This window comes from Amblyomma americanum, chromosome 2, assembly GCF_052857255.1.
Source record: "Amblyomma americanum isolate KBUSLIRL-KWMA chromosome 2, ASM5285725v1, whole genome shotgun sequence".
Taxonomy (NCBI): Eukaryota; Metazoa; Arthropoda; class Arachnida; order Ixodida; family Ixodidae; genus Amblyomma; species Amblyomma americanum.
The window spans coordinates 75367923-75391570 of record NC_135498.1 but is presented as its reverse complement, the minus strand read 5'-3'; the positions used below and the strand labels follow the sequence as shown (position 1 = coordinate 75391570).

Below are 23648 nucleotides of genomic sequence, written 5' to 3'. Positions count from 1 at the left end.
AATGTCTACTGCTTACTAGACGGAATAAAAGAAAAACTATGCATTAGTTAGGAGGCTTGGAGAATGATGGGAGGAAGAGGTTCATCGCTCAATTGCTCCAACCACCCCATTAAGTGCTGCACTCCCCTAGTGAGCAGCAATCTTTCTTCAATGGCCATACACTGCTTTGTGTGTTAGCTTCGGGCACCGTAAGATGGCTGACAACATGTTCAAATGTGCATTGTGTCCTCTGAACAGTAAATGACAACAATAATGAGAGCTAAACTGCTGGAAGGATGGTGTGTGCTAGAGAAACTTAGACAAGTATGCTCTGGAAATTTTGTTGCCATCCAAGTTATTATCAGTACACACAGAAACAAGTGATCAGAATGTCATTGCATGAAACACGCATGCAGATCTTATTAGAGGGTTGTAAAATTTATTAAAGTATGTACACAATATGAAGTGCAACCACGAACGAGATGAATATACGTGTGTCTAAGTGTACACACGCACACACACATACTACCTCAATGTAAAGAAAGGCGAACAACCCGGCGCCAACACGCCCCACTGTTGGAATTTCTTTTCATCGCGCTTTTATCTGGGTGGTACGAAAAAGACGTTAAGAGTTGTCCTAGAATGTATCATGAACGAGTCTAATGTGTTTTTGCTATCACCGAAGTAAAACCGCGGTGAAAAGAAATTGAAACAGCGGAGCGTGTTTGCGCTGGGTTCGCGTTTCTTTCCATCGAGGTAGTGCATAGCAACTTAGCGGAAATATATGGAACTGAACACAAACATATAACAGCAATTATCAATGAAAATTAAATATAAAAAGTGCTGACTAGACAAAAAACGAAACATTAAAACTAAGCATTATAGTAAGGAGGGCTTGGAGCGGGTGGAGAACGGATTGGGGAATGAATTGGGGAATGAGTTGGGGAATGAGCTGGGGCATGTATCGGAGAACAGAGTGAGACAAGCTCGCGCCGTTCAAGTGCTGCAGCCACCCGCTCAAGAGCTGCAGTCCTCCTCTCTACAGCAGCAACCTTCCTCCCTTCAAGAACCATGTGCTCCCTGTGCCGCTGCTGTCTGTTAGCTTCGGCCACCTCAAGATGGGTGACGGCACTCTCGAGCACTGCACGAGAGGTGTCTGTCCTGGGCCTCTTCCTGGCTGGGCCTGGTTGCTGTTGCAGGGGGCTAGGCTGCGTGGATGGGCTTGGGGGCTGCGAGTCGCCAGCAGTAGTGCTGCCCCTGCTGGTGCTTGGTTGCGAGCTGCCGGGAATTGGGCTCGCTGTGGCAGTTACCCTGCTGGGGCCAGGCTGGGGGCTGGCTGCAGGTTCAGCCTGGCTGCTGGTGGCAAAACAATGCGACATCATTATGCACTCCTTGCACTAAAGAACAGAGACTTTGTAGTGCATATGTGTTATCCCTACACAAAGGGCACTGTCACTCATTCTGTAGTCATTTAATTTCGTACATAATTCTGCTGGCAGCAAAAGTCAGCTGAGAAACTTTGGTTTGGAGCCTCTTTCACACCATTTACGAAACAGGAATTAAAATTCTATCAAAGGCTTTTCAATTTCAGTTTAGCCAAATAAATTATTTAGCAGTGCAGATTGTTTTGTCATTTTGTTCAAAAAGGTCTACCCTATGAAATTAATCTGTCAAATTTATTGTTGTGCTCTAAAGAGCCATTAAAAAAAATATAGGAGGAACTTTGTAATGCGCACACCACAGTTACATTTACAAATAAGCTAGAGCACAGAATTTTTCAAGAAGTGCAAAGTAATTTCAACAGCTCAATGTCATTTCAAACGTATCAAGGTCCATTTTCAAAAAATTAGAGCATTTTATTCCCAGTAATTCTCGATTGCCGTCAGGGATGGCACAATATCGCTCAAAACATGAAGCCTTATATATGTGGTGCCATAATGTTCGTAATGTATTGGGCCACTATTTCACATGTTGGCCACATTAATCAAGAAAAACCACTCATTTGTAGACAAAGTAAAATTTTTCAACGCATGTGACCTTCCATGTGCCCTTAAACCAGCTGTTTATTGCCTGCCATATCATTCTGTGCGAGGTTCAGTGGCTTCCCTACACACACCCTTGTTTCTCTGAAGGCCCTTCCTTAATTTGTAGTGAATTTTTTTCATACCCAACTGGTGGATGTAACTGCTAGGAATGTGGCTGAGAATGTGCCATATATTTGTGGCAGTCCAGTTATTTTATTACTAGGAAACACACAGATATATAAGTTTTTAATTGTGTCTTCAAGTGGCATGTAGGACTAGAAAGGCCCATGACTGCAACACTCATGACAAAGAGTGCCAACAATTGCTTCCCTTTAGACAAGGATACAAGTCATATATCAAGAGACAAAGGTAAGGAACAAGGACTGCATGAAATGTGTCCAGAAACGGCGCAGTAGCTCGGAATACTAATAAACCTTACAAGAAGAAATATCGCTGTCAGTCGCCTATCAAAGACTTGTTAAACTCTGCAAAACACGCATCTTTGCTCTGAACTTAACAGATCGAGTCAGTAATTAAACACACACACCAAGAAGTCATGTGCATGCTCAACACTACGCACACGTGGAAGGTGCACATCAGAGCTTTGATATCAGCCGTGATGATTTCTTGATTGCTTTATAATTATTGAGTGAATAGTCGGACAATGCGAAGAGCCTGTGCTTGTACATATTTAACCAACTGTGTGTAGCAGCCATAAATTTTGCTACCTAGATGTTTCAGTGTCATGCAAATCATCACGGCTGATATTAAAGCTCTGATGTACACCTTCCACATGTGCGTAGTGTTCAGCATGCACATGACTTCTTGGTGTGTGTGTTTAATTACTGACTCGATCTGTTATGTTCAGAGCAAAGATGCGTGTTTTGCAGAGTTTAACAAGTCTTTGATAGGCGACTGACAGCGATATTTCTTCTTGTAAGGTTTATTAGTAGTCCGAGCTACTGCGCCGTTTCTGGACACATTTCATGCAGTCCTTGTTCCTTACTTTTGTCTCTTGATATATGACTTGTATCCTTGTCTAAAGCGAAGCAATTGTTGGCACTCTTTGACATGAGTGTTGCAGTCATGAGCCTTTCTAGTCCTACGTGCCACATCAAGACACAATTAAAAACTGAAAAATGACTACCGCTACTCCCCTAGCTTCAACATTCCTCCGATTTTATACTTGGGGAAACCCCTGGTAGTGTTTGATTTCAAATATGTTTTGCACGACATGCACTGTCTTTTTCAAAAGCAACCAAGCAACTGGATTGGTTCTTTCGGCATGTAATGGAGCACATTGCACCCTTAAAACTTTAAATCTTTAAGGAAAACATTCCTCACTATCTGAGGCCATTTGCTGTGTAGTGGTGCCATAAGGATTCCGCTATATGGCTAGGAGGCAAACCCAATTTACTAGTTCTTATTTCGGCAATGCCTGTGCTACAGTGCTACAGTGCCTGTGCTGTCGCACTTGTCGTGTGCAGAAAAAAAAATGACTCACTCTTGGACGCTCCGGACGAGTCCTGGCCCCAGCAGGTAGGGTGGGTTGATGCTGTGAGCTTTTTCAAAAATTTCAGCGAGCTCCCTGAGGACAAAAAAAAATTATGATCCATTTGACACATATATATGACATCACTTAATATGTGTACAAACACATTATTTCATGCATAAAGCTTGACATATCTACTCAGCGACGCAAGACACATGTATAGCTAGCTTATAACCATGGCCGGCATGCATAATGCCCGATAGTTGCCCAGCAGCAAAGCTGTTGACATGAGCACAAAGTCCGGGTTCATGCCTCTCAGCAGCTGTATGCAATTGACAAAAAGACAGTCAATTTATCTGCCCAAATGTTGCTGTGTAATCTATAACACCCTAAAATTACAACAGGAATTACATTATTTAGACAAAAGATGTCCAAAATTGGTACAGTTAATTATTCTGTCACAAAATCTACCTGCACCAAAAAAGTAAAAAATGCTGCAACATTCTTAATTCACAGGTTTGTGGAATGACTAAACTGCTTCAGGGGCGAAAGTCACGTATGTAGAATCAGGAAAACAAAGTTTTCCATTCAGTAGAAGTTAATTATCTCTACTGAGATCATGTTCTACGTATACTTACTCTTCAAACTCGCATGTTCTCCGGTCCGCCCCTGACTGGCTATTATGCTGTCGCACCGTTTTATATTTTCTCTCTAGATTTCTCCACTTGTTCTCAATTTGCGAATGGGTCAAATGGCAACCGAATTTGGAATTCACTAAATCTGCTAAATTTTCCCAGAGTTGTCTTTTAGTTTTTAGGCGTTTAGAAGGGTCTGATTTGAAATTTTTATATTCTTGAATCAGGAAAAGAACTTTGGCCCGAGGCCACAACTCCTTGGGCTCGATGGTATGTGGGACGGGGGCTGCCGGCGCATTCAGCCAAACACGCACGTTGTCTGCAACCAAAGGAGAGCATATATATGTTGCGCATTAAGTACTGATCAAATATTGCATATACATACAAGCGAGAAAGGTACACGTACGTACGTACCTGCTGTCGCATAAAGGCGCTGGTTTCCGTGGACAATGGGTGCACCGGTGTCGTCGACTGCCTCAAAAATTTCTCTCTCCACACCTTCCAAGATTATTCTCAGCGGCGCGGCCATCTCCTCCGAAATGAACGTATGAAGTGAAAGCGTTGGAAGGGAGGTGACGTATAAATAAGGGCCGAAGAAGATGCAAAAGATAGCATGCAAAACGAATGACTCCTGCTAGACATACGTAAACCGCCAAAGAAACAGAATAAGATACTACCCGTAAGCTTACACGCGCACGCATGCATGTCGGCACCAAAGTGATGCCGCACGGGGGCCGAGCAGAGCTGGATGTCGAAGTGCTGTCCGAAACAGAACGATATCGCTCAACCTCTGCAAGAGACGAACCAAATTTAAGATATGTTGATACCAGAAGAGAGATATCGATATCGTAGACGCCACAAACTAAGAATTAGATACCACTTAAGCCAGCAGCAAAAAGCGCTACAACGCATGCACGCCGGCACATATGCTTGCATGCACATCAGAGGAGCGCGCCGACACGCGCGTACATGTGCTGCAATAAAACAAGACCGGAAACCAACCGCGTGGAGTTCACGAGATAACGGGTGCATACCGTATATGAGACGCCCGTGTCTCATATATACGATGCATCCGTTAATTATCTCGTGAACCGCGTCTCACGCGTGTGTACGGGACGCTCGGAGCGCGCATGCCGATACGATCGAGCCGAAACCCAGAGGTGCGAACGAAACAGGCGTCGTTAGCGGTCGCTGAGCCTCCAAGAGAAAAAAAAGCAAATAAATATATACAATACAGCTGTACCCGCCGCGCAAACGAAAAGATATAAGCGCGCTAACGAGTTTGAGAGAGATAACGGCGCGCCCGTTTGAGACGCCACGCAGAACTGCCGAAATTTGCGATATGATATCCGAAGCGCGGCCATCGTCGTTCGAAAAACAAATCGGGAGCGTCCGCTGAACCTAGGGTGCCTCGATGCGCGCCCGCTCTCAGCGGAGAGCGGGCGCGCATCGAGGCACCCTAGCTGAACCTGCAAGACACGCAACAAAGATAAATACGGCTGATTCAAGAATAGATATATCGTAGACGCCGCAAGAAGGGAAGGTTACCAGCTGCAAGCCAGCGTACAAGAGCACTCATGCATGCATGCAGTTTAGAGAGATGCCGACGTGAACATAGTAAAATAAAATACGACCGGAAACCAACCTATCTTCTCAAGTAATCAAGAGAGGAAACAACGCTTCGCGCGAGACGCCGCGCGGAGATGCCGAAATAGGAAGCGTCAGTTGAAACGAGTAAACAGGATACGGCTCGGAGATTCCACTTGAAATAAGATACGGTTAGGAAAACAGCACAGATACGAACGCGAACGCCGTTTCTGCGCCCTAGCTATTAACCACCCAAGCTGTCGCGAATGCGCCTCCCTCCATTTTGTCGTCTGCTAGCCGCCAGAGCGGAGAGCTGTGGAACTAGCAGACGACGCTGCCAGCACAAAATCGTCCTGGCGAGTCTGGCTGGCTGCCAGCTGGCAGCCCGAAACCGCCCAGCCAGAGAAAATCGAACGCGTTCTGGGTAGCCACCGGAAGTGGGCGGAGCAGCCCGAGAAAATCGAGCGCCTGGCGGCGCGCTCTGGTAGCCCGCGGGCTGCCCGAGGTGGATAATCGAAGAGGCCCACTGAAACAGCGGTAGCTATATAACGAGTCGAATGTCAGGATTTCCGCGAGATTGCCTTTTTTAAGATGACCTAGACTCATCGTCATTCCACTACTTGTCCTAATGACGCTCGGAAGACAAGAACTAGATCAGAAAATAGTGTTCAATGCACGTACTCCTTTGCCGCGGCACGGTGGGACCTGCATGCCTGTTTTCTTCGGTTTCTCTGAAATTACAGGGTTCCCCAAACAATGCACACATTTCTCGCTTTGAGCTCGCTTATTACTTTGATATTACAGTAGACGTTACACGAAAACAACGCGAAAAACTGAGAACGGAAGGGCGAAAGACGCGACTTTTTGCATTGAAATACACAGCAGACACCGAACTTCCGGGGCATGCCTCCAAACTTCCGGTGGCTTCACTTGCGCCCACTTCGGAAAGCGGGAATGCGGCACCCAGCCACCTAGTAGAGATCAGTGGTTCTGCCTATCGACCAGTCGTTATTTCATAAAGCGGCGATCACCGAAGAGGGTGGACGGAGTTTATAGCAGCACGCAACCAATATCTTTTAAGTTAGGGTAAGAAAGGTGAGGCGCATAATTATTTGGAGAGCACTTATCTCGCAGCTGTTACCGAAAACGATGCTTCCCACCCTGCGACTTCCTCAGAATTGGAAGACCTCTCAAGATCAAATTACTTTAATGGCGCTTTTAGAACCGGAGCCTGATCTTCCGGAAGTGCATTTTCTTATGAAACGGAAATAAGAGGCTGTCTATCTTCAAGAGAATTGAGCATCAGTTTTCGATAAGCTGCCTGGATCGCTAGATGAGCCCAATTGGTTCGTTTTTATTCAGTAACACACATGCATTTCTTTTTTTTGCAAAAGTAAGATGCAAAAAAAAAAATATCCGGCAAGGAGAGCGTCTCTAGTGGTGCTAGGTCGCCCGGGCCCAGAGCGAGGCTGGAGCAGCCTAACACCGCCTGGAAAAGTAAAAGGAACGCTCGCTGGAGTTTACCTCTAAACACGTCCACAGTATAAAATGGCAGTAAATTCAAGTGCTTCCTTTCATTTTTAATAATAGCCTCAATATCGTTGTTTTAATATTCTCGATAGCTTTCTTGGTGTCACTTATTTTCGACGATTGCTTTCTCTCATACGCGATCCTTCGTTAGAATGTTCGCATTAAAACGATGGTACGTTCCCCAGTGAGGTGCAGTTAGAGTATATCATGAATCAGTAGATTGCGGAATGCTGCCTCATGAGCAGCAACGTAAACTAGACTAACGGGGCACTGAGCGCACTTAAATTATTGGACGTCGCCGGGACCAGTGTGCATGGAGCTACTGTGGCCTTACACGACAGATGATGAGCAAGTGCATTTCTAATTATACCGCAACACGCCTAAACTAGCGCCATATGCACACTAGCTCGTGTGCACTCTTGTCGCAGATGTCAGCACGGTGAACGCCGCATGTTGAAGCATCTCTTTGCTGCGTGCTAGCAGGAGCCGGTGCGCAGAGTATGTAGTGCTACAAAAAAAAATACCAAGCCAACCCTATTCAAACTTTATCCGTGCGATAAAACAAGCGTGCCTAGTTGTCGAAGAGGGTCGCTGAACAAACATTCTACCAGCGAACTCGGAAACCCCTGCGCAAGCGAAACGTTGGGTGCTAGCAGACGACGCTTGCTCCGACAGCTCAACCGTCGACCGCAGCGCCGCGGTGGCAGGAACCGCGGCGGGCCGGCTCCTCCCCGTGGGTAACGTGTACCAGAAGAGAGCAGTGGGCTCACTGGCCCTGGTTCCCTGAAGCCGTTCATGTCAAGAACGAAAGGTGGCGCCACCAGAAACTTCACTGTAGCTTCTTGCTGGTCCAGCCTAGAGTCACTAAATAAAGACTTTATTTAGTGACTCTAGTCCAGCCTACGGTGCTGCTCGGTCGCGCACACTGATGTACGCGCTGCTTTAATTCCTGCACCTACTTTTATGGGGAACGGCTGAACGACGGTCCATACATCATATGCAAAGGAATTCATTATTTAGCGTTTTAATGCCCCAGACAGGGCGAGATGTGGCGCGATACCCAATCAGCGATACGTCATCATTAGCGATCTGATAGAGACAGATGATATCAAAGTAAATGCTACTTTTGTCAGGTTTTTGCGCCGATGTTTCCATGCTGCTGAAGATAGTGATTTTAAGTCTGGCGACACCGATCAAGCAGTCAGCCAGAGCTCATCTAACCTTTTATTTTTAGCCTCATGCACGCCAACTAAATACAGATTGTAGCTCTAACTGTAGGACAAAATGTGTGGTAGTCTTTGATGTGGACGGAAATTCTGAGAGCATGCAGTATTCTTTGAAGCTTATCTTGGACATTAAGATAGTCAATAAGCGTCGGCGAATGCTCTGCAGTGTTACCTGAATGCGCACGCTTCTCTTAAACCGTGGTTCACGGCCTCTTAACATTCTTTCACGTGATTAATGTATGCACTTTGAAGAGGGGCCTGACAAATGTAATTCGTTATCAGGCCTCAAACAAAATTTATTTGTCACTTAATTCAACCTTACAGTTACAAGCACTTCCACATATACATCATGAGCAACGGCTCAGCTTAAGATCGATGCTTTACTTATTCTCGCTTGCCCAAATTCTTGGACTTTATCCCTTTCACATAAAAGTGAACCCGAGAGATTATGTAAAAGCTGATGATCCTGGCAGAAAAAATAGGTGTGTGAGCTGAGCAGCCAACCTCTTGTTCAAACCTTTCTTTCACTACTGCCAGCACGTTCTGGGTGCTGTCAGTCTGCAGGTGATGGCAACTGAACCATTCAGTGAAAAGGTTTTCAGGCTTGCTGACAAATTCGAAGAGCACACTCGACGGGTACAGCAGTCCCCCTTTATCGAGAAAATGTGTTAACCGAGCGAGTTGGTAGTCATCACGAAAAATCGGCTTCCCACGTGGAATTCGTACTTCTTTTCCTTCGATGGTGTGCACATAGTCCCGAAGCACATATTGCGGCTCGAAATGCAATTCACAAACCGAGCTCGTATATTCCAGGTGTCTGTACGCGCGGTGCATATTCTTCTCCCATTTTTTCGCAACTCTTCGTTCTTCGGGACTTCAAATAATGATATCTTTGGAGAACCCTTCACGTTAACGTAACCCGTCCTACACCCAGGTGCGCGCGTAGCGGTGGTATTATCGGCGTTGAGACGCGTTGAGACATACTACAAAAATTTTACACGAAGTCTTGGTCACATTCGCTGCATGCACCTTTTCCGCATGTTACTGGATAATAAAGGTTCATAGACAAAACGCGAGCAGCACGACGTTTCAAGAGAACGCCATAATAATTAAACACAAGCACGCACTCACAGGCTCCAACATTGTCGAAACGGCCCGCTACAGTGAGATTGACATCAGCGCCGCGACGCGGCCTTTCGGTGAATCAAAAATCGTTGATCGCAGAGGCCACGCGTTGACATTTCCGGCGCACCCGACAGCAGGGGCTAGGCCAACCTCTCTGCCTTTCTTATCAATAAACTCTCTCTCTCTTGGCTGGAGAGTAAGCCCACTGCCCTCTTCTAGTACACTTTACCGTAACTGAGGTACTAAAAACGTTGCCAAGGCGGCTAGAGAGTGGGTCACACTAATGTTTCACTGCTCCACATCGCGAAGCGACAGTGGCGGCAGCAACGGCAATTCCGGGTTTGCAAATTTTGCCAGTAACAAGAAAGAAACAAGTATCTTTTGTGGCTTACGAGAAAAAATAGAGAGTGATATTTTTTATGTTGTCACTTTATTTAACTACATGTCCGTTGCTGAACTTAGTTTAATTTTGAAATTATAACGGCTTTCGTCTGCACGCCGTCTGGTATGCCCGTCAGTGCGCATTTGGTTCGCTGCATATTTCATTGGCTGCTTTTGTGGCGCCAGCGCGTTCAACGAGAGTGAAAACCAGGTGAAAACATCGCCGGACATCGCAAAGTGTCGTAAGTCGCGACATCCTCGCCCCATTAACAACGGTAAGTCCTAGGTATCGTGTTATTATTCATGTAGTAATTCTAGCTGTAAAGGATGTGTAGAACCATGTGTGCAGTTTCGCTCCGTTAGTAGTTCGTAAACTGTGTAGCCTTTTTCATTTTGGTCTCAGTGTAGACGACAAAGGTGCAGAATATACATGCGATAGTCGTGTATATAGTTGGCATTAACAGCTCGTGACTGAAAAGCATTTTTTTTTTGCGTGCGTTGGAGCGCCAGCGTACATTGCCGGTGCCAGACAGGTCGGTTTGTAGAGCATCTCGATGTTGTATTACATTTCCGATTTTCATATGCTAGTGCGCCGTATTTATTATTGATCGACCTTTTTTCCCTCAGCAATATATGGTAAGCTTGCTTTTTTATGTTAATTGTAATGACAAGTTGGATGCTCCATACTTACATACGTATAGAACGGTGCACGCGCACCGTAAAATGCTTCTCACGGTTAAACCGCTCGCTTATTCGCGCAGGAATTTGACGCAGAGATGGCATACGACAGTCTTGCTTTCTCAATATACCAATTCTGGATGATTTATACTTTCCTCATGTGATCAGAATTGTAATAGTTTAGTAGCATTGGCGACCCATAAGAAGCAGCTTTCGCACAGCTGCTGCGCGTTTAGCGTTGCAACACGGTACTTTATTAGGGCATCCCGATGATCGATAAAAAAGGTGCAGGCGGTGAAAGCAGGGAAAATGTTAAAATTTTATTCGGTGATCAAAAAAAAATAGCAGGTATCTCATAATGTTTTTTATTCTGGTTCTCTATAGAGTGTGTTGTATGTTATCATGCAACTTGTGAGGAGTGTCCGGCCCCGCTAGGCCTACTCGGCATGCAGTCGCCATTTTTGTCGTGGCACCCTTGACAGACGGTGTGGCGGGGAGGCTATTTGCCGCCATCTTGAATCGTTTAGGAGCCCATCTGAAAAACTGCAGCTAGCTGGGCAGTGCGCCATGTATAGGTCCGTAATCGAATCACTGTAATTATGATTCGCCCGCGGCTAACAATTTATGTTCTGCTGCTGGGACGTGAAGAGGGGGCGCATATATACTGACACCATTTCGCGCAGCCTTGTCGCTTTTTCGCCGCTGTCGGGTATCTGCAGCTTTGGCTCTCAGTTTTTTTACTTCTGCAGAATGAGCCCCGTTTTGCAGCTTAGGGATTGCACCTAACAATTATGACTGAATTTTGTGCTTCTTGCAACCGTTCCAATTAATAGGCATTTAATAGTCGAATTCCTAGCTTAGTTCCAAAATGCTGCACTGGCTTCTTGCTCCGCCATTTTTGCCAGTGGAAATCTAACATCACCATGTAATTAACTTGTTTACATATGCATGGTAATTAAGCAAATTTCATTCAGTTCTGTAAGCATTTGTAATAAGCTTGCATAATGATACATATTACAGCTCTGATGAGCATGCAGATTTGCGCAGAGAAGGAGAGCATGTGGTCTTGTAGCTGGCTTAGCTGCAGAATTAAATTTACTTGAAAAAGTGCACTGAATCAAGTGTTGCTGCTGAATAGTTTAGCTTTTGTATGAGAGGACTTTACATGTGCTTCCGCTGCAATATACTGCCTGAGAAGTTTAATAAATGTGCAGCTTTACAGCTTCATTGCAGCAAGCACTGCAGTTAATTCACTGCGCTCTTCCCAGTTTGGCTTTTGGAAAGACCTCAGGAAAGAGCTGGCTTTCGATAGCGACTGTTGGATTCGGTAGCTGTAATATATGGCATTTAGTCTTAGACTACCTTACCTGCAGCGATGAAGAGATGTCCAAAATCTACGGAATTCTACTGTGCAGCCTCGAAAATGCGCACTGATGACAAGATAAATAACATGCTTCATTGTGCTGTCTGAATGTCCCTCGAAGTAAAATTGGCACTTGTGAAGCCCAATGTGTTTAACTAAGCAATGATAGCTAAAAATGATAAAAATTTGATATTGGAAGGCACTCATGCAGTAGTGAATCATATGAATGATACAACAATGGGCAGGCAAAGGCTCAGTATTCAGCTCACCTAACACTGAATGGGCTGATGCAGATGCATTTGTCTGCACTCTTTTGTGTATCTTGTTATGGTTCGTGTTCTTGTAGCTGCATGGCACCACAAGTAGTGAGTGGTCATCGCTCACTTATTCAAAGTTATAATACGTTAGATATATGGGCAATTAAGTCTGCCTCTTTAATTCTTCTAAACTGGTGCTTTATGATGTATGACATGCTTTCGTTGTGCCACTTCTTCCATCTGATGTCTCCTTGCTTTTTTTACCGTCCTTAGCAGAAGCAAATTTTTCTCAGCATCTAGGTGGTACACCATGCTTTGTGGAACTTTGTTCCTCTTTTGAATTTTTGAATGCTTGTATTTTTTCTTTTCTGTAGAAGACAACTAGCCCACTGCACAGGAAAGACAATGAGTGCAGGCCAGGGCCAACATCAACGAATGCCAACAACACGAGTTGGAACTGTTGGTCCTGCACAGAATGGTGATTATGGATCCTCCAATGCTGCTGAGGGGCAACCTGGTAAGACAGCAGGATTAGGCGTTGTTATTGAGTTGAGCTCTAAGGTTTGAAGCTGCAGCTTCAGGACAGTTTAAACTGTCTTGCAGAAATTTTCGGCTCACTTGAGCCATCTAATTTTCATATACTGTTGGGTTGCTTGGATAGAAAATGTGAGGGGATTTCTGCTTTTTCAATTTCTGGCTAAGTGTGGAACTTCGGTTGTGGCACGTTAGAAAATATGAAAATTGAAGTAATGGGCATATTTTCTTACTGTGCTTTGCTATTTAAGGGACATTATCTATGCAGAAGAGATGCAAAGGTGTAGCGCACGGGTAGGCTCACCTTCGAGTCTCCCGTGCAGTTCCTGTGACCTCTTTCATCTAGCATCACAACAAGTCTAATACTGCTAACTCTGCCATGGCTTGTCTTAGAATCTTGAATTTATTCATTGCCTTTTGCACTGCCTTATTTTAGGGTCATTTCTGTGCATTAATGTTGTGATCATACAGTCACTCTTTCTTGCGCAAGACAAGATGGGTTGTCCGAAGCAAGTTTGAGTTTGTACTGAAGCTGGTATACCCTTGATTCTCATCTAGAAATTTTTTTAATAATATAGTAACTACGATGCTTTAACTGGTAACTTTAATTCTAAAATATTTTGAATGTATGGATGATTGTTTTGAATATGGGAGTCAAATCAATAAATGAATAAATCTCATACTGGCTTATAAGTCTACTGGTGCAGAAGCTGTTCTATTGAATATTGGTGTGAAAGGGGGATTGTACACAAATAAGTCAGGGGAAAGAGTTCGCGGCGGGCGACACAAAACAACGAGCAGGAGAGCGAGCAGCACCGACGGCCAGTCCAAAAAAACCAAGCGATCTCGTGCAGCGCGGCAAAACTTCGTCTTTTACCAGCGCCTCGTCTTAATCGGTGCTTCGTAAAATGATCTGCCTATGCGGCATCAGGCGCGGCCGTCATGGTTCGCTATAACTGCCCCGGGAACGAAGTGGAGCCACCCTGGCGATCTATGGCAAGGACAAGATGAGCGGGTTGTAGTAGGTCTTCTGGCGGCCGTCATGGTTCGCTACAGGAGCTTTTTTTTTTTTTGCTGAATTGCGTTGCTGTGACACAGATTTGAGTTCTTTATCCTGTCCTTTTTTGCACTTATTCCAGTTAGCTGACCACTACTGCCCACAAATATGGCTGTTAGCTGACCATTGATTGTTCAGCTACAGTCATAGTTTATGTAGGAAACCACTGTTTATGGATTTTTTGTACGCAAATGGCATTCTTATGCAGGTGCAGGCATGACCTCGAGGCAGCAAAGACCTTGCTACTCGGAAGATTTAGATTTCATAAGAGAGACACATGACAAGTTAATCGCATTGACATTGGAGCTCGAATTTAAGGTAAGAACTGTGCTGCTTTGTGCATCAGCTTTCTCATCACTAACAAAGACAAATACGCATGAATGATACCTCAGTTGTTGAGCTTCTGGCTGTATTTGCACTAAAATTTTGCACAAATTATTGGTATTTTTCCTGCGGAATCTGGTCTCACTGAGTGTTATTATATCTGACACACACATTCACAGTACACAGTAAGCGCACTTTGATGAAGATTTCAAAAAGCATTAGCCAGGCTGTCGCTGGCACAGTCATTCACAAGCAGTGTGAAGAGTACTCAATTTTAAGGCGAAAGCCTTATATGACCCATTAGCAATGAAACATGACATTGTCGGCGTCCAGGAAAATTGGTCGAGAAAATCGCCAATTAGAGTTGCTGTATAGTACCTAGAGTTGCACGTAGGTCTTTCATATTGCTATCCAAAGTAACCATATTAGTATGAGGGAAAGCCGCAAATCCTGCATGGAGGGGCGGACTTGATGTAGTGGTTAGAGAAAGTGCAGGCTCAATCTGCTTGATTCTGGCTGCCAAACTTGCTCTATTTTTTGCATTGAATGAAACAACTTGCTAGTAATGCGTCAGCTGCACTAATTAGGCATACCTCAATGAGTTATCAACAAAATGCTTGCCATGTGGTGGATGAGTGGCGCTGTCTGTTGTAGCACCACAAATCACAAACGTTTTCTTTTTAACAATCTGCATACACTTGCGATAAAATTGCTTGTTATTGATAAAAAATCATCGACTTAAACATGTGCACTCGGGCAAAATTAAATCTCGCAAAGCACGAGAACAGTAGGCGTAAGGATGGACTGTTAGCAACCGTCTAGTGCTAGACGATATGCAGCAGCTGGGTTCTCCGCAATCCATGGATGCTTTTCAATCATGTAATCAGGTTTAGCCGTTAGAGGTGTGAGCAGTGCAGGGAAGACTAACGCGCAACTCTAGGTTTTTGTACAATAACTCTACCCCCTTTGTATCGTCGTCAGCAAAGTAAAAGATTTCTTCCAAAGGTGTGTGGAATTGAACCCAGGAACGTCAGATCGTGAGGCGACCATGCAACCCATAGGACACAAAACCGCATTGCTTCTTGGCGAATAATGGTGAACCTAGTGAATGCATGCATTGCCTTACGACTATATGCTAATGAGTAGGTGTGTCATTAGAAAGGAAGGAAAAAATATAAATTAAAAATTAAGGATTTCACTTTCAAAGCATGTGTATTTGTTTCCTTAATTTTTTGTTGAAGGCACACACAAGGGAATTTTCTCTATACTGTGGCTACGTTTAATAAATCAAGGTCTATAATTCTGACAAATGTTTAGCCAACAACTTAATGCTCAACCTTTCCTGATCTCCACTTAGCACCTTCATATGTGCAAAAGCATCATGTTCACTTGGTTCCCTGTAGCAAAATCTAAGATGTGCTCTTGCTCATGCCTAGAAATCAGCCTAAATAATCTTGGTACAACCCCCCCAGCTGGATATCTCACCATATTTGCCTATAGTTTCTGTAGAATTGCCTAAAAGTGATACTAAAAAGAATTGTGTAGCTGCATTTATTTTCAGTAACCTTATATACACAAGTTCAATGCATTCAAACTTGATAAGAGTTACTGGCACCCGCCTTTGTACAACAGCTGTTTGGTTTGGATCTTCTGCTTAACGCATAAGTATGGTTGTCAATAGCAGCTCTTCACCTGTGCCACTTGGCACTCCTCGGTGCATGTCTGGACGTGCATAACCACATTGTTTTTTTTTCTCATGTTCAGACATGCATAGGACTGCAATTCATTGAGACTTATTCTTTATGCTATATATCACTTTGGAATTAGCTTCCTGATATTATTTCGCCTAGATCTAACCCATTTTCATTCTGAGTCCAGATATAGCTTGCATAGTGAGCACTATTTGTATTCTTTTGCTGCCTTCATATTCCTGTCTTTCTTACCACGAAATCTTTATCATATACTTTATCTCAACGCCTGAATTTGTTTGTTTTTTTTGTGAATGGTAATCACAGAGCTGTGGTTTGTTTGTTCATTCATTCATTCATTCATTCATTCATTCATTCATTCATTCATTCATTCATTCATTCCTTCATTCAACTAAGGAAGAAAGGAATATTTGAAGACTTTATTCGGCCTTTGGCTGTACTACTGAGTATTCACAATTTTTGTATAGAGAAGAAATGGTGGAAACTGGTAGTGACATTATTGCACTAACATGGACTGGTATTCATATGACTTAGTTGAAGATTGTAAGTTTCATTTTTCAGATGTGGCGCAGGAACTGTCTCGCATATCTTGGTGGACACCCAAACCGCGCTTCAAGAGAAAGGAGGAAGGTGGGAGTGAAAAAAAAAAGATGTGCCATAGTCGAGGGCTGGAGGATAATTTCGACCACCTGGGGATCGCTTAACGTGTACTGACATGCTGATTTAGTTTGTCGGTTTGACCAGTAGCGACTCATGCTGTTACCAGAACCACTCTTTCTTTGCAATGAAGTCTGTTCTAAACTTGCCAGCCATCAGTTTTATAGTGGCATTATGAATGACATGATTAGCATTAATAGCGTGAGAAATGAGGACAGCCCCATCAGATGTGCTTTGAAAGATAGAAAAGATAAGCAAATTTGGCTCCAGGTACTCAAGGCACAATAGTCTGTGCACTATTGTATGTCCTTTGCTAGGCTTGTGGTGCCTTGAGCAAGGATGTGGATGTGGTGAATTTTGATTGGGACATTGCTTATTCAGGTGACTATCTGGCTTAGTCTCAATGCTTTATGAGCCCCAGCTGAAAAATTTCATTGGTTCCAAATGGAATCTAATGAACCATTTGGAACTAATCATGTTTTCGGACTCTTTTCAGCTGGTTCCAAATGGCTCCATTTAATAAATTGTAGTGGGATGTAATAGGAATTTTCAGCTGAATCCAATTGGAATTGGAACCAAATAGGCTCTTGTACAGTTCCAATCGGTTCAAGTTATAGTAATGTAATTTTGGATTGAAATTGGAATCAATGGATGTTTTTGTTGTTGCGCAGCAAATTTCTGAACTTGCACCTGCTTTCTGTCTGTTTGCTTTTTGATTTCTGCTAGGAGCGTAAAATAGCTGATTACCAGTCATTGCTTGACAAGAGGGGATCTCGTGTGTCAAGTCTCTCAGCCGAACTGTGTCATGTCAAGAGTGCCATGGAAGAACAGGTGCGACATCGTCAGGCAGCTGAAATGAGGTGAGTCACTGTGCATGTGCACGGCCTTTCTTTTTTTTTTTTACTCAACAATGTGTTTTAGTATAGATGCCATTTCTTGTGTCATGGCTGCCAATGTGAATGAGTAAACCATATGTAGACAAAATTAAAACTGTGGGGTGCATATAGTACTAACATTACTTACTAGAATACCCTATCCTAACTTTATTGTTCTTATTAGCTTATAAACTCTACCAAGCATACTTAGTTTTCGCTCTTTGTAAATGGAAGCTTTTGCTTACAGAATCATGGACATCACTCTTAGGGAATACAGTAACTATGAAGGGTTCCAAGGTTTGCTGAAGAAATTACATGCATGTGAGTATTTGGTGCATGCACCATTAAGCCATTGTGAATTTACCTCTTACTAGCTTGCATTTAGTGTAGCTTGTAAAAAATTCTAATAGCAGTGAATCTATTAATGCCGAAGGCAAATGGCCGTGTTTTCATGAAATTTTTGTTGCATAAATGGATTTGTAGCTGTCCCAGAGTGACAATAGGCCACTGATAGATGAAATATTGTTGGTGACTTTGATTGCCCATGCTTGACAGCACCACAGAGTATTTCAATTCGCATGGCAAGAGATGAAGTAGTGAGGTTTCCTGGTATTGTGAAATTTCGTTTTCCACATTGCCTCACTTGGAGGCAACACTTCTTTTGATTTCAGAAAAAAAATTGTAAGGGGCACTTTAGCTCCACCTTTACGGTGTAATGCGCGATAGCGAAAGGGGTTAATTAATGCCCATATATGTTGAATTCATCATTCTCGATTTTACGTTCATAGATCCTGGGAGTCCTCGTACAACTGTTGGCGCAGTGGTTAAGCGATGCGTCACTGCACTGCGATGGCAGGTGCTGCCACCGGTGGCACTTAATTGTGCGACCCAGGTTGCTCTTCCCAGGGTGCCAATCATTAATTTAAATGCCATCTGCCACCGCGATCAGTTTGCTCACAATTCGGTAGGCAGGCTTTGATGACACCACTATATAGGTCACGTGATCTATGTGGCCCATCTGGTTGCTCCTCCAAGGATTTCCGCTCACAACGCCGGCGACATTCATGATGCCGACAGATTTGCTGCACAACGGAAGCTTTGATGTTGTCGCATTAATAAGCTCTTCATGGTGGTTCGCTCAAAGAGCACTGACAGCACGCCTGTTTTTAAAAACCTTGCTGCTGGATCTCGTTTTTTGTTATTGCCAATATATATATATATATATATAACAAAAAGATGAAATGGTTCTTGATCACACCTCATTGGCATCGCACTAAGACCAGAAAGGTTCACAGTGAAGGTTTTAGAAAGGGAGTGGAAACAAAGCAGCACATAAAACATGGTCATTATGTGTCGAGGGCAATATGTTCGGTGAAGGGGTATGGATACCAATATTAAGATCTAGCTGTGTTTGCTCTTGATATTGATGTGCAACACAGTAGTAAAAGCAAACCATCACGTTGAATTCGCCTATGCATGGCAAATACGTATAAATTAATTTCTTTTCTGGTGCATTTATAAGTTTCAGCAGTTGATCGAACAAAGCCTACAGTGTGCAAATAGACATCAGGTTATGGGAGGCATGAGAGAACTGTGGTATAATCACTGCTTTATTGTCTCCACTCTGACTGTTGTGTTAGTCAGCCCCAAGAGCTGGAATGAAAGTAAAGGAACAAGCAGCTATATAATACAGCAATTTCTTTATGCCGTCACATGACCTTAAGCCAAGTTATGCATCATACAGTCACTGTTTAGCTGTTGAAACTGGATCTGAAGCAGCATGAGAGAAACTTGGTCTTAAATTATTTACCGGGCAAAGGCAAATTTCAAGTTCCGATCCACGTGTATAAGATCTTCCAAAAAGAAAACATGCAAAAGAAGGTTTGGTACAAGTACTTCATTAAAGGAGCTCTGAAACACCTTCAGAGGAAAGCACATCAACTCACTGTACCACTGCCATTGTGTTGTCATGAACACCTGAGCCAAATAATACACTTCTACATGTAGCAGAGAACCCACAATTGTACGTGAAATTTTGCAAGCTTTTTCCATGACTTTTTCATGCTCGCACCCTCCTCTGTTGCACCGCTCCTGCCTATACCAGTTCAGCGATGGCTAATGGTTAGATTCTTTTAGACATCAGGCAGCTGCCATGGCTGCGGTCAGTGTAGCGGTGTAGCTCCAGCAGGTCTGGAAGCTCTGGCCTCTCCAATGGGGCCAGCGAAAGAGTGCCAGCCTTTCAGCGTGCAAAAAAGTGACTAGAGAAGAGGGATGGGTGGGAAGATGCTGAAATTCAAATTTTAAATGCAGTTAACTCGGCTTCTATGAAGTGCATCAAAGAAATCCTTGCTGGAGGATATTTGTGAAGTGGCGTCCTTTAACATCACAGGCATGCTGCAACTTTTTTGGAGCCCCTTTCGGGGCATTTTAATGATGGAGCCTGTAAAGGGTTAGCAGAAATATAGAGGAAGGAAAAAGAGGAAAAGATTTGTTTTCATAAATACAATTTCATCAAGCAGCTTTATTGTATGCATGGGTGCATATATTGCCTTGCCTAAAGACATAGGAGGCGTCGAAAATTTTGTGAGGATGAGCACTGAGCAGTAGACGTGTAAAATTTGCCAGCACTGTATCTTGTGTCTTTTCTTCCACATCCCGTCTTTTGCATTATTTCAACCGTGCCATTTTTTTTTCTTAGTCGCCAACCCCCTGAGGGTGCCATCCAACAGTGGTAATTGGACCTGCAGGATTTGTTTTAACTTTGTAGGGAAGTGAGCCAAACAAACAAGTCTGCATCACACAGAAGTAACATAATCTCAATATACATCCACAGAACACGCTTTTGCCCCCACTTACATATTCCATACATGGGTGGCACCCTGATGCTGGAGCTAGCGGCACTTATTTGTTGAGCTAAGTTATTTCACTTAATCGAGCCCACAGTAATGGTGGAAATAAATAAAACAATTCAGCGGTTAAAGCTGCTAATATCTTTCTTTATTTACTTCTCTTATTAAAAACTTATTTAGTTATCTGTTCTGTGTTAATGGACTGGAATATGTCGATATGTACCAAGGAGTCATTGACTTAAAGTTGGATATCTGCGGTTGGAAATTTTCCAGTTGCGTATTTCGAACCACTTCATTGGAATGCCCAGTCCCACTAGTCTCGGTTGTACTACCACTTGGAGCTTGCGATTCCTAGCAAACACACTGTAATGAATTTTCAAGCTGGAAAGTCTCAAGACCCAATTGTGATGTCCAATTGGAATCTTAAGAACCTGTTGTATTCATCCAGCTGGTTTTGCAACTTCAAAAACGGTTCCTAACATTCCAATTGGTGTTAGCTCTCTCAACTGGGTTAGCAAGCTGGGAGAGAATAATTGGAACAGACAGTTGGGAGCTGCAAAACCAGTTGTATAATCCAATGAAACCAACAAATTTGACTGCGGTGTTCATTGAATCTTGTTGGATCCAATTGGGTGTCCAGCTGGTTGCGTTCGGATCCAGCTGGAACCAGATGGATCCATTCAGGATTCCCATTTCGTCCTTGTGGCATTTTTTCTTGGAAGTATAAAGTTGGTATGTCAGGAGTTTGAGAGAACTAAGTAAAACAGAGCAAGTCCAGTTCAATGTATATTGTTGTCAATTTGCGAATTCTGTGGTAAAAGCAGACAACCACCAGTCTTGCAAGGTTGTTCTTTTTTTTAATACCAGCTTTTTGCTTGAAGAGACAGCTAGGACCTGCTAAATGGCGACATTCACTTACATGGTATCCCTTCTTCCTTTCACCTCTTTGGCAAGGCTACGAAGTAAGTACAGCACTTTCAGAAGAAATCAAGGAACTGAGAAAAGTCAACACTGTACGTAGCCCTTGCACATTTTCAGTCATTTGTTTATTCTTTGCTGAGCAAATACTGTGCTTGTTTTTTTAATCTTGGCCTTCATTTGTGCTATCTGGAGGATGGATAACTGGCTGCACTATATGAATGTAAACCATTTTTACTAATAGATGAGATAGAGCAAAACCTAATTGCTATTTCTATCGAGTGCCCCTTGAAGACCTTTACTCACTCCTTACAAATGCAGTCCAGTCTCACCCCAGGAGTGGGAGTGGCAACATCTCATTCATATATCACTCTTTATTGGATGAACGGACCTGAAAAAATCAGCTCATTGGAAGGAATTTCCTTTTAAAATCTATGCCTTTTATTTTTCTAGCTTCTCATATCCTTTGCTTCATTGCTTGCTGGCCTTCTTCAAATAAAGATGATCTGTTTAAAATTTTTCATTTGTAGAGGATGTCTACTGTAATTTGGTGTTACACGATTGTGTAAGTGGCACTTACAGCCTTGCTTATAGTGTGCAGGGTTCATAAACGATGTGGTGGCATTTTTAGTGCCTGCATTGTAGCTGAACATAAAGTTTACTGTTTCATTGCAGCTGCTTCCAACCTTCCTGGACTGTACTAAGAAGAAGATGAAAGATGCACATGCTCACATGGTGTCTATTAGTGAGTTTCCTTTTGGACAACCTTCTTTATTTTCACTAGTTTTGTGATTGAATGGAAGGGGGGGAAGAAGATGCAGTGAATGAAAGGCAATGTGGTTTAGATATGTCACTTTACTGACAGCTTTGCATGAATGAAGGATTGGGTGCACCTTGGTATGCCTGTGTTGCCATCCAATTGCATACTGCGTGTGGCATCTGCACTGCACTTGGTATTAATGTGATCCTCCACCATGTTTACAGGGATGATATGGAGCAAGAAGAATAAACACTTGAGTGCAGAGCTCGTGAGCTGCAAAAAGGAATTGGACATCAAGGTATCGTAGTTGGTTATGCCGTTCACTTACCAACTCTGTCTATGCGTAGCATAAAAACAGAAAAACAGAAAAGGTTTGGTTATATCTGAATGTTACATGCCATAAGTATAGAAGAGGATGAGTACGATCCTGAGGGAGGTTTCGCACTTAATCATTTAAGGTTCGTGCTCTGCTAATTGATTAAAACCATGCACTGTTTAAATTTACTTTCACCAATTTTTCTTTTTTATAATTTTGGCACTAGACCTATCATACCGAATGAAGTTAGTTGTTTATTTTTACTTCTGTACATTGAGTTTTAGGCAAAAATGGAGTTATGCCTACTTGTCATGTTCAGAAAGCTAGGAGGGTATTCTGTGGACTACAAACGTTGTAGGAATCGTATTTTTGTGGCATCAAGATTGCAATGTGTTTTTTTGTGCACTGTACACTCAATACACAAAGACTGTGAACTGAATGAAATGACCAGTTTCTACATGCAGTTGCAGGTTTGCCAGGATGCAGAGGCTTCGAACCAAGTTCTGAGAGGCCGCGTCAATGATCTTGAGCTGCGTACTGTTGCACTAACGGCTGACAATGGTGATGCTTGATTTCACTCACACAATTCATTTTCTGCTCCCTACTATGAGAGCTTTAAGAGTTCTTTCATTGGTTTTGGGCTGAGTGCCATTGACAGAAGTAGCCATTAACTTGCCTGCCTAAATATGCACGACTAGACATTGCCATATCTGTCTGTTGCTGTTAATGTGCAATAGCTCTCTACTGACATACGTAACAGCATGGCCTCCTATAATTGCCTGGTGATATTGCACTTTAGGCAATGTCTCATCGCTCTCTGAAAGACATGCACTACCCAAAGTCTAGACCCCAAAAACATGTTCTTGAGAAACCAGGTTCAGCACATCTGTCCCATAACTGCTTTGAGTTTTCTTGTCTGCTGACCCCTGGGTGCTGATAAGGTTGAGAACTGTGTGGTACAGTGTATTGTGGGTATGCGACAGCTTGAAGTGCCAGCATTCCTCAACATCTGGACACTGCATATACGGCAGCCTAACTCATGCTGTTGCTCAGTGAAGTGACTAACTGCTGTTCATTCTCTCTCCCTCGTACAGCTGAGTGCCGCCAGAATATGCAGCGCCTTGTTGAAGAGCATTCAAATGTGCTTGCGGACAACAAAAGTCTGGTACTCCAGCATAGAACTGAAAAGGTTTGTTCATCGTAATTTCACCTGGGTAATTAAGCCTATGGAGACTGTATTCGTTCTCAGGTTTGGCAGGCGGCTGGAAGTTTGCGTGTGGCAACTCTGTGTACTTGCAGGCACACCGCTAGCAAGTTTTTAACAAAAAAATTGTCAAGGTTTCAACTTGGTTAAATCTACTGTAGTGTGAAA

General features: G+C 43.3%; 1 protein-coding gene and 2 long non-coding RNA genes across 12 annotated transcripts in view; 1 reads left to right on the top strand and 2 right to left on the bottom strand.

Annotated features, from left to right (window-relative positions):
* Nucleotides 1–890: 890 nt before the first annotated feature.
* Nucleotides 891–4382, bottom strand: LOC144118702 (uncharacterized). The gene is made up of 3 exons (XR_013312113.1): nucleotides 4134–4382; nucleotides 3508–3591; nucleotides 891–1335 (listed from the first exon to the last, which is right to left on the bottom strand). It is a non-coding gene; the product is annotated as an uncharacterized LOC144118702 (long non-coding RNA).
* Nucleotides 4383–4483: 101 nt separating this feature from the next.
* Nucleotides 4484–5662, bottom strand: LOC144118701 (uncharacterized). Its single transcript, XR_013312112.1, has 3 exons — nucleotides 5600–5662; nucleotides 5409–5531; nucleotides 4484–5327 (listed from the first exon to the last, which is right to left on the bottom strand). It is a non-coding gene; the product is annotated as an uncharacterized LOC144118701 (long non-coding RNA).
* A 4237-nt stretch (nucleotides 5663–9899) lies between these two features.
* Nucleotides 9900–23648, top strand: part of LOC144121435 (uncharacterized) — a 60967-nt gene continuing 47218 nt past the window's right edge. For 6 of the 10 annotated variants that reach the window (XM_077654632.1, XM_077654629.1, XM_077654635.1 and 3 more), the window contains exons 1-10: nucleotides 11210–11232; nucleotides 12652–12794; nucleotides 14077–14186; nucleotides 17285–17418; nucleotides 17681–17754; nucleotides 21237–21295; nucleotides 21876–21945; nucleotides 22185–22258; nucleotides 22741–22837; nucleotides 23371–23465. In XM_077654632.1, the coding sequence (XP_077510758.1) occupies nucleotides 11225–11232; nucleotides 12652–12794; nucleotides 14077–14186; nucleotides 17285–17418; nucleotides 17681–17754; nucleotides 21237–21295; nucleotides 21876–21945; nucleotides 22185–22258; nucleotides 22741–22837; nucleotides 23371–23465 (864 nt within the window). In that variant the 5' untranslated portion in view covers nucleotides 11210–11224. Of the gene's footprint in view, nucleotides 10255–11209; nucleotides 11233–12651; nucleotides 12795–14076; nucleotides 14187–17284; nucleotides 17419–17680; nucleotides 17755–21236; nucleotides 21296–21875; nucleotides 21946–22184; nucleotides 22259–22740; nucleotides 22838–23370; nucleotides 23466–23648 lie in introns of those variants that run through there. The other 4 variants (XM_077654636.1, XM_077654634.1, XM_077654628.1 and 1 more) reach the window with 2 other exon arrangements.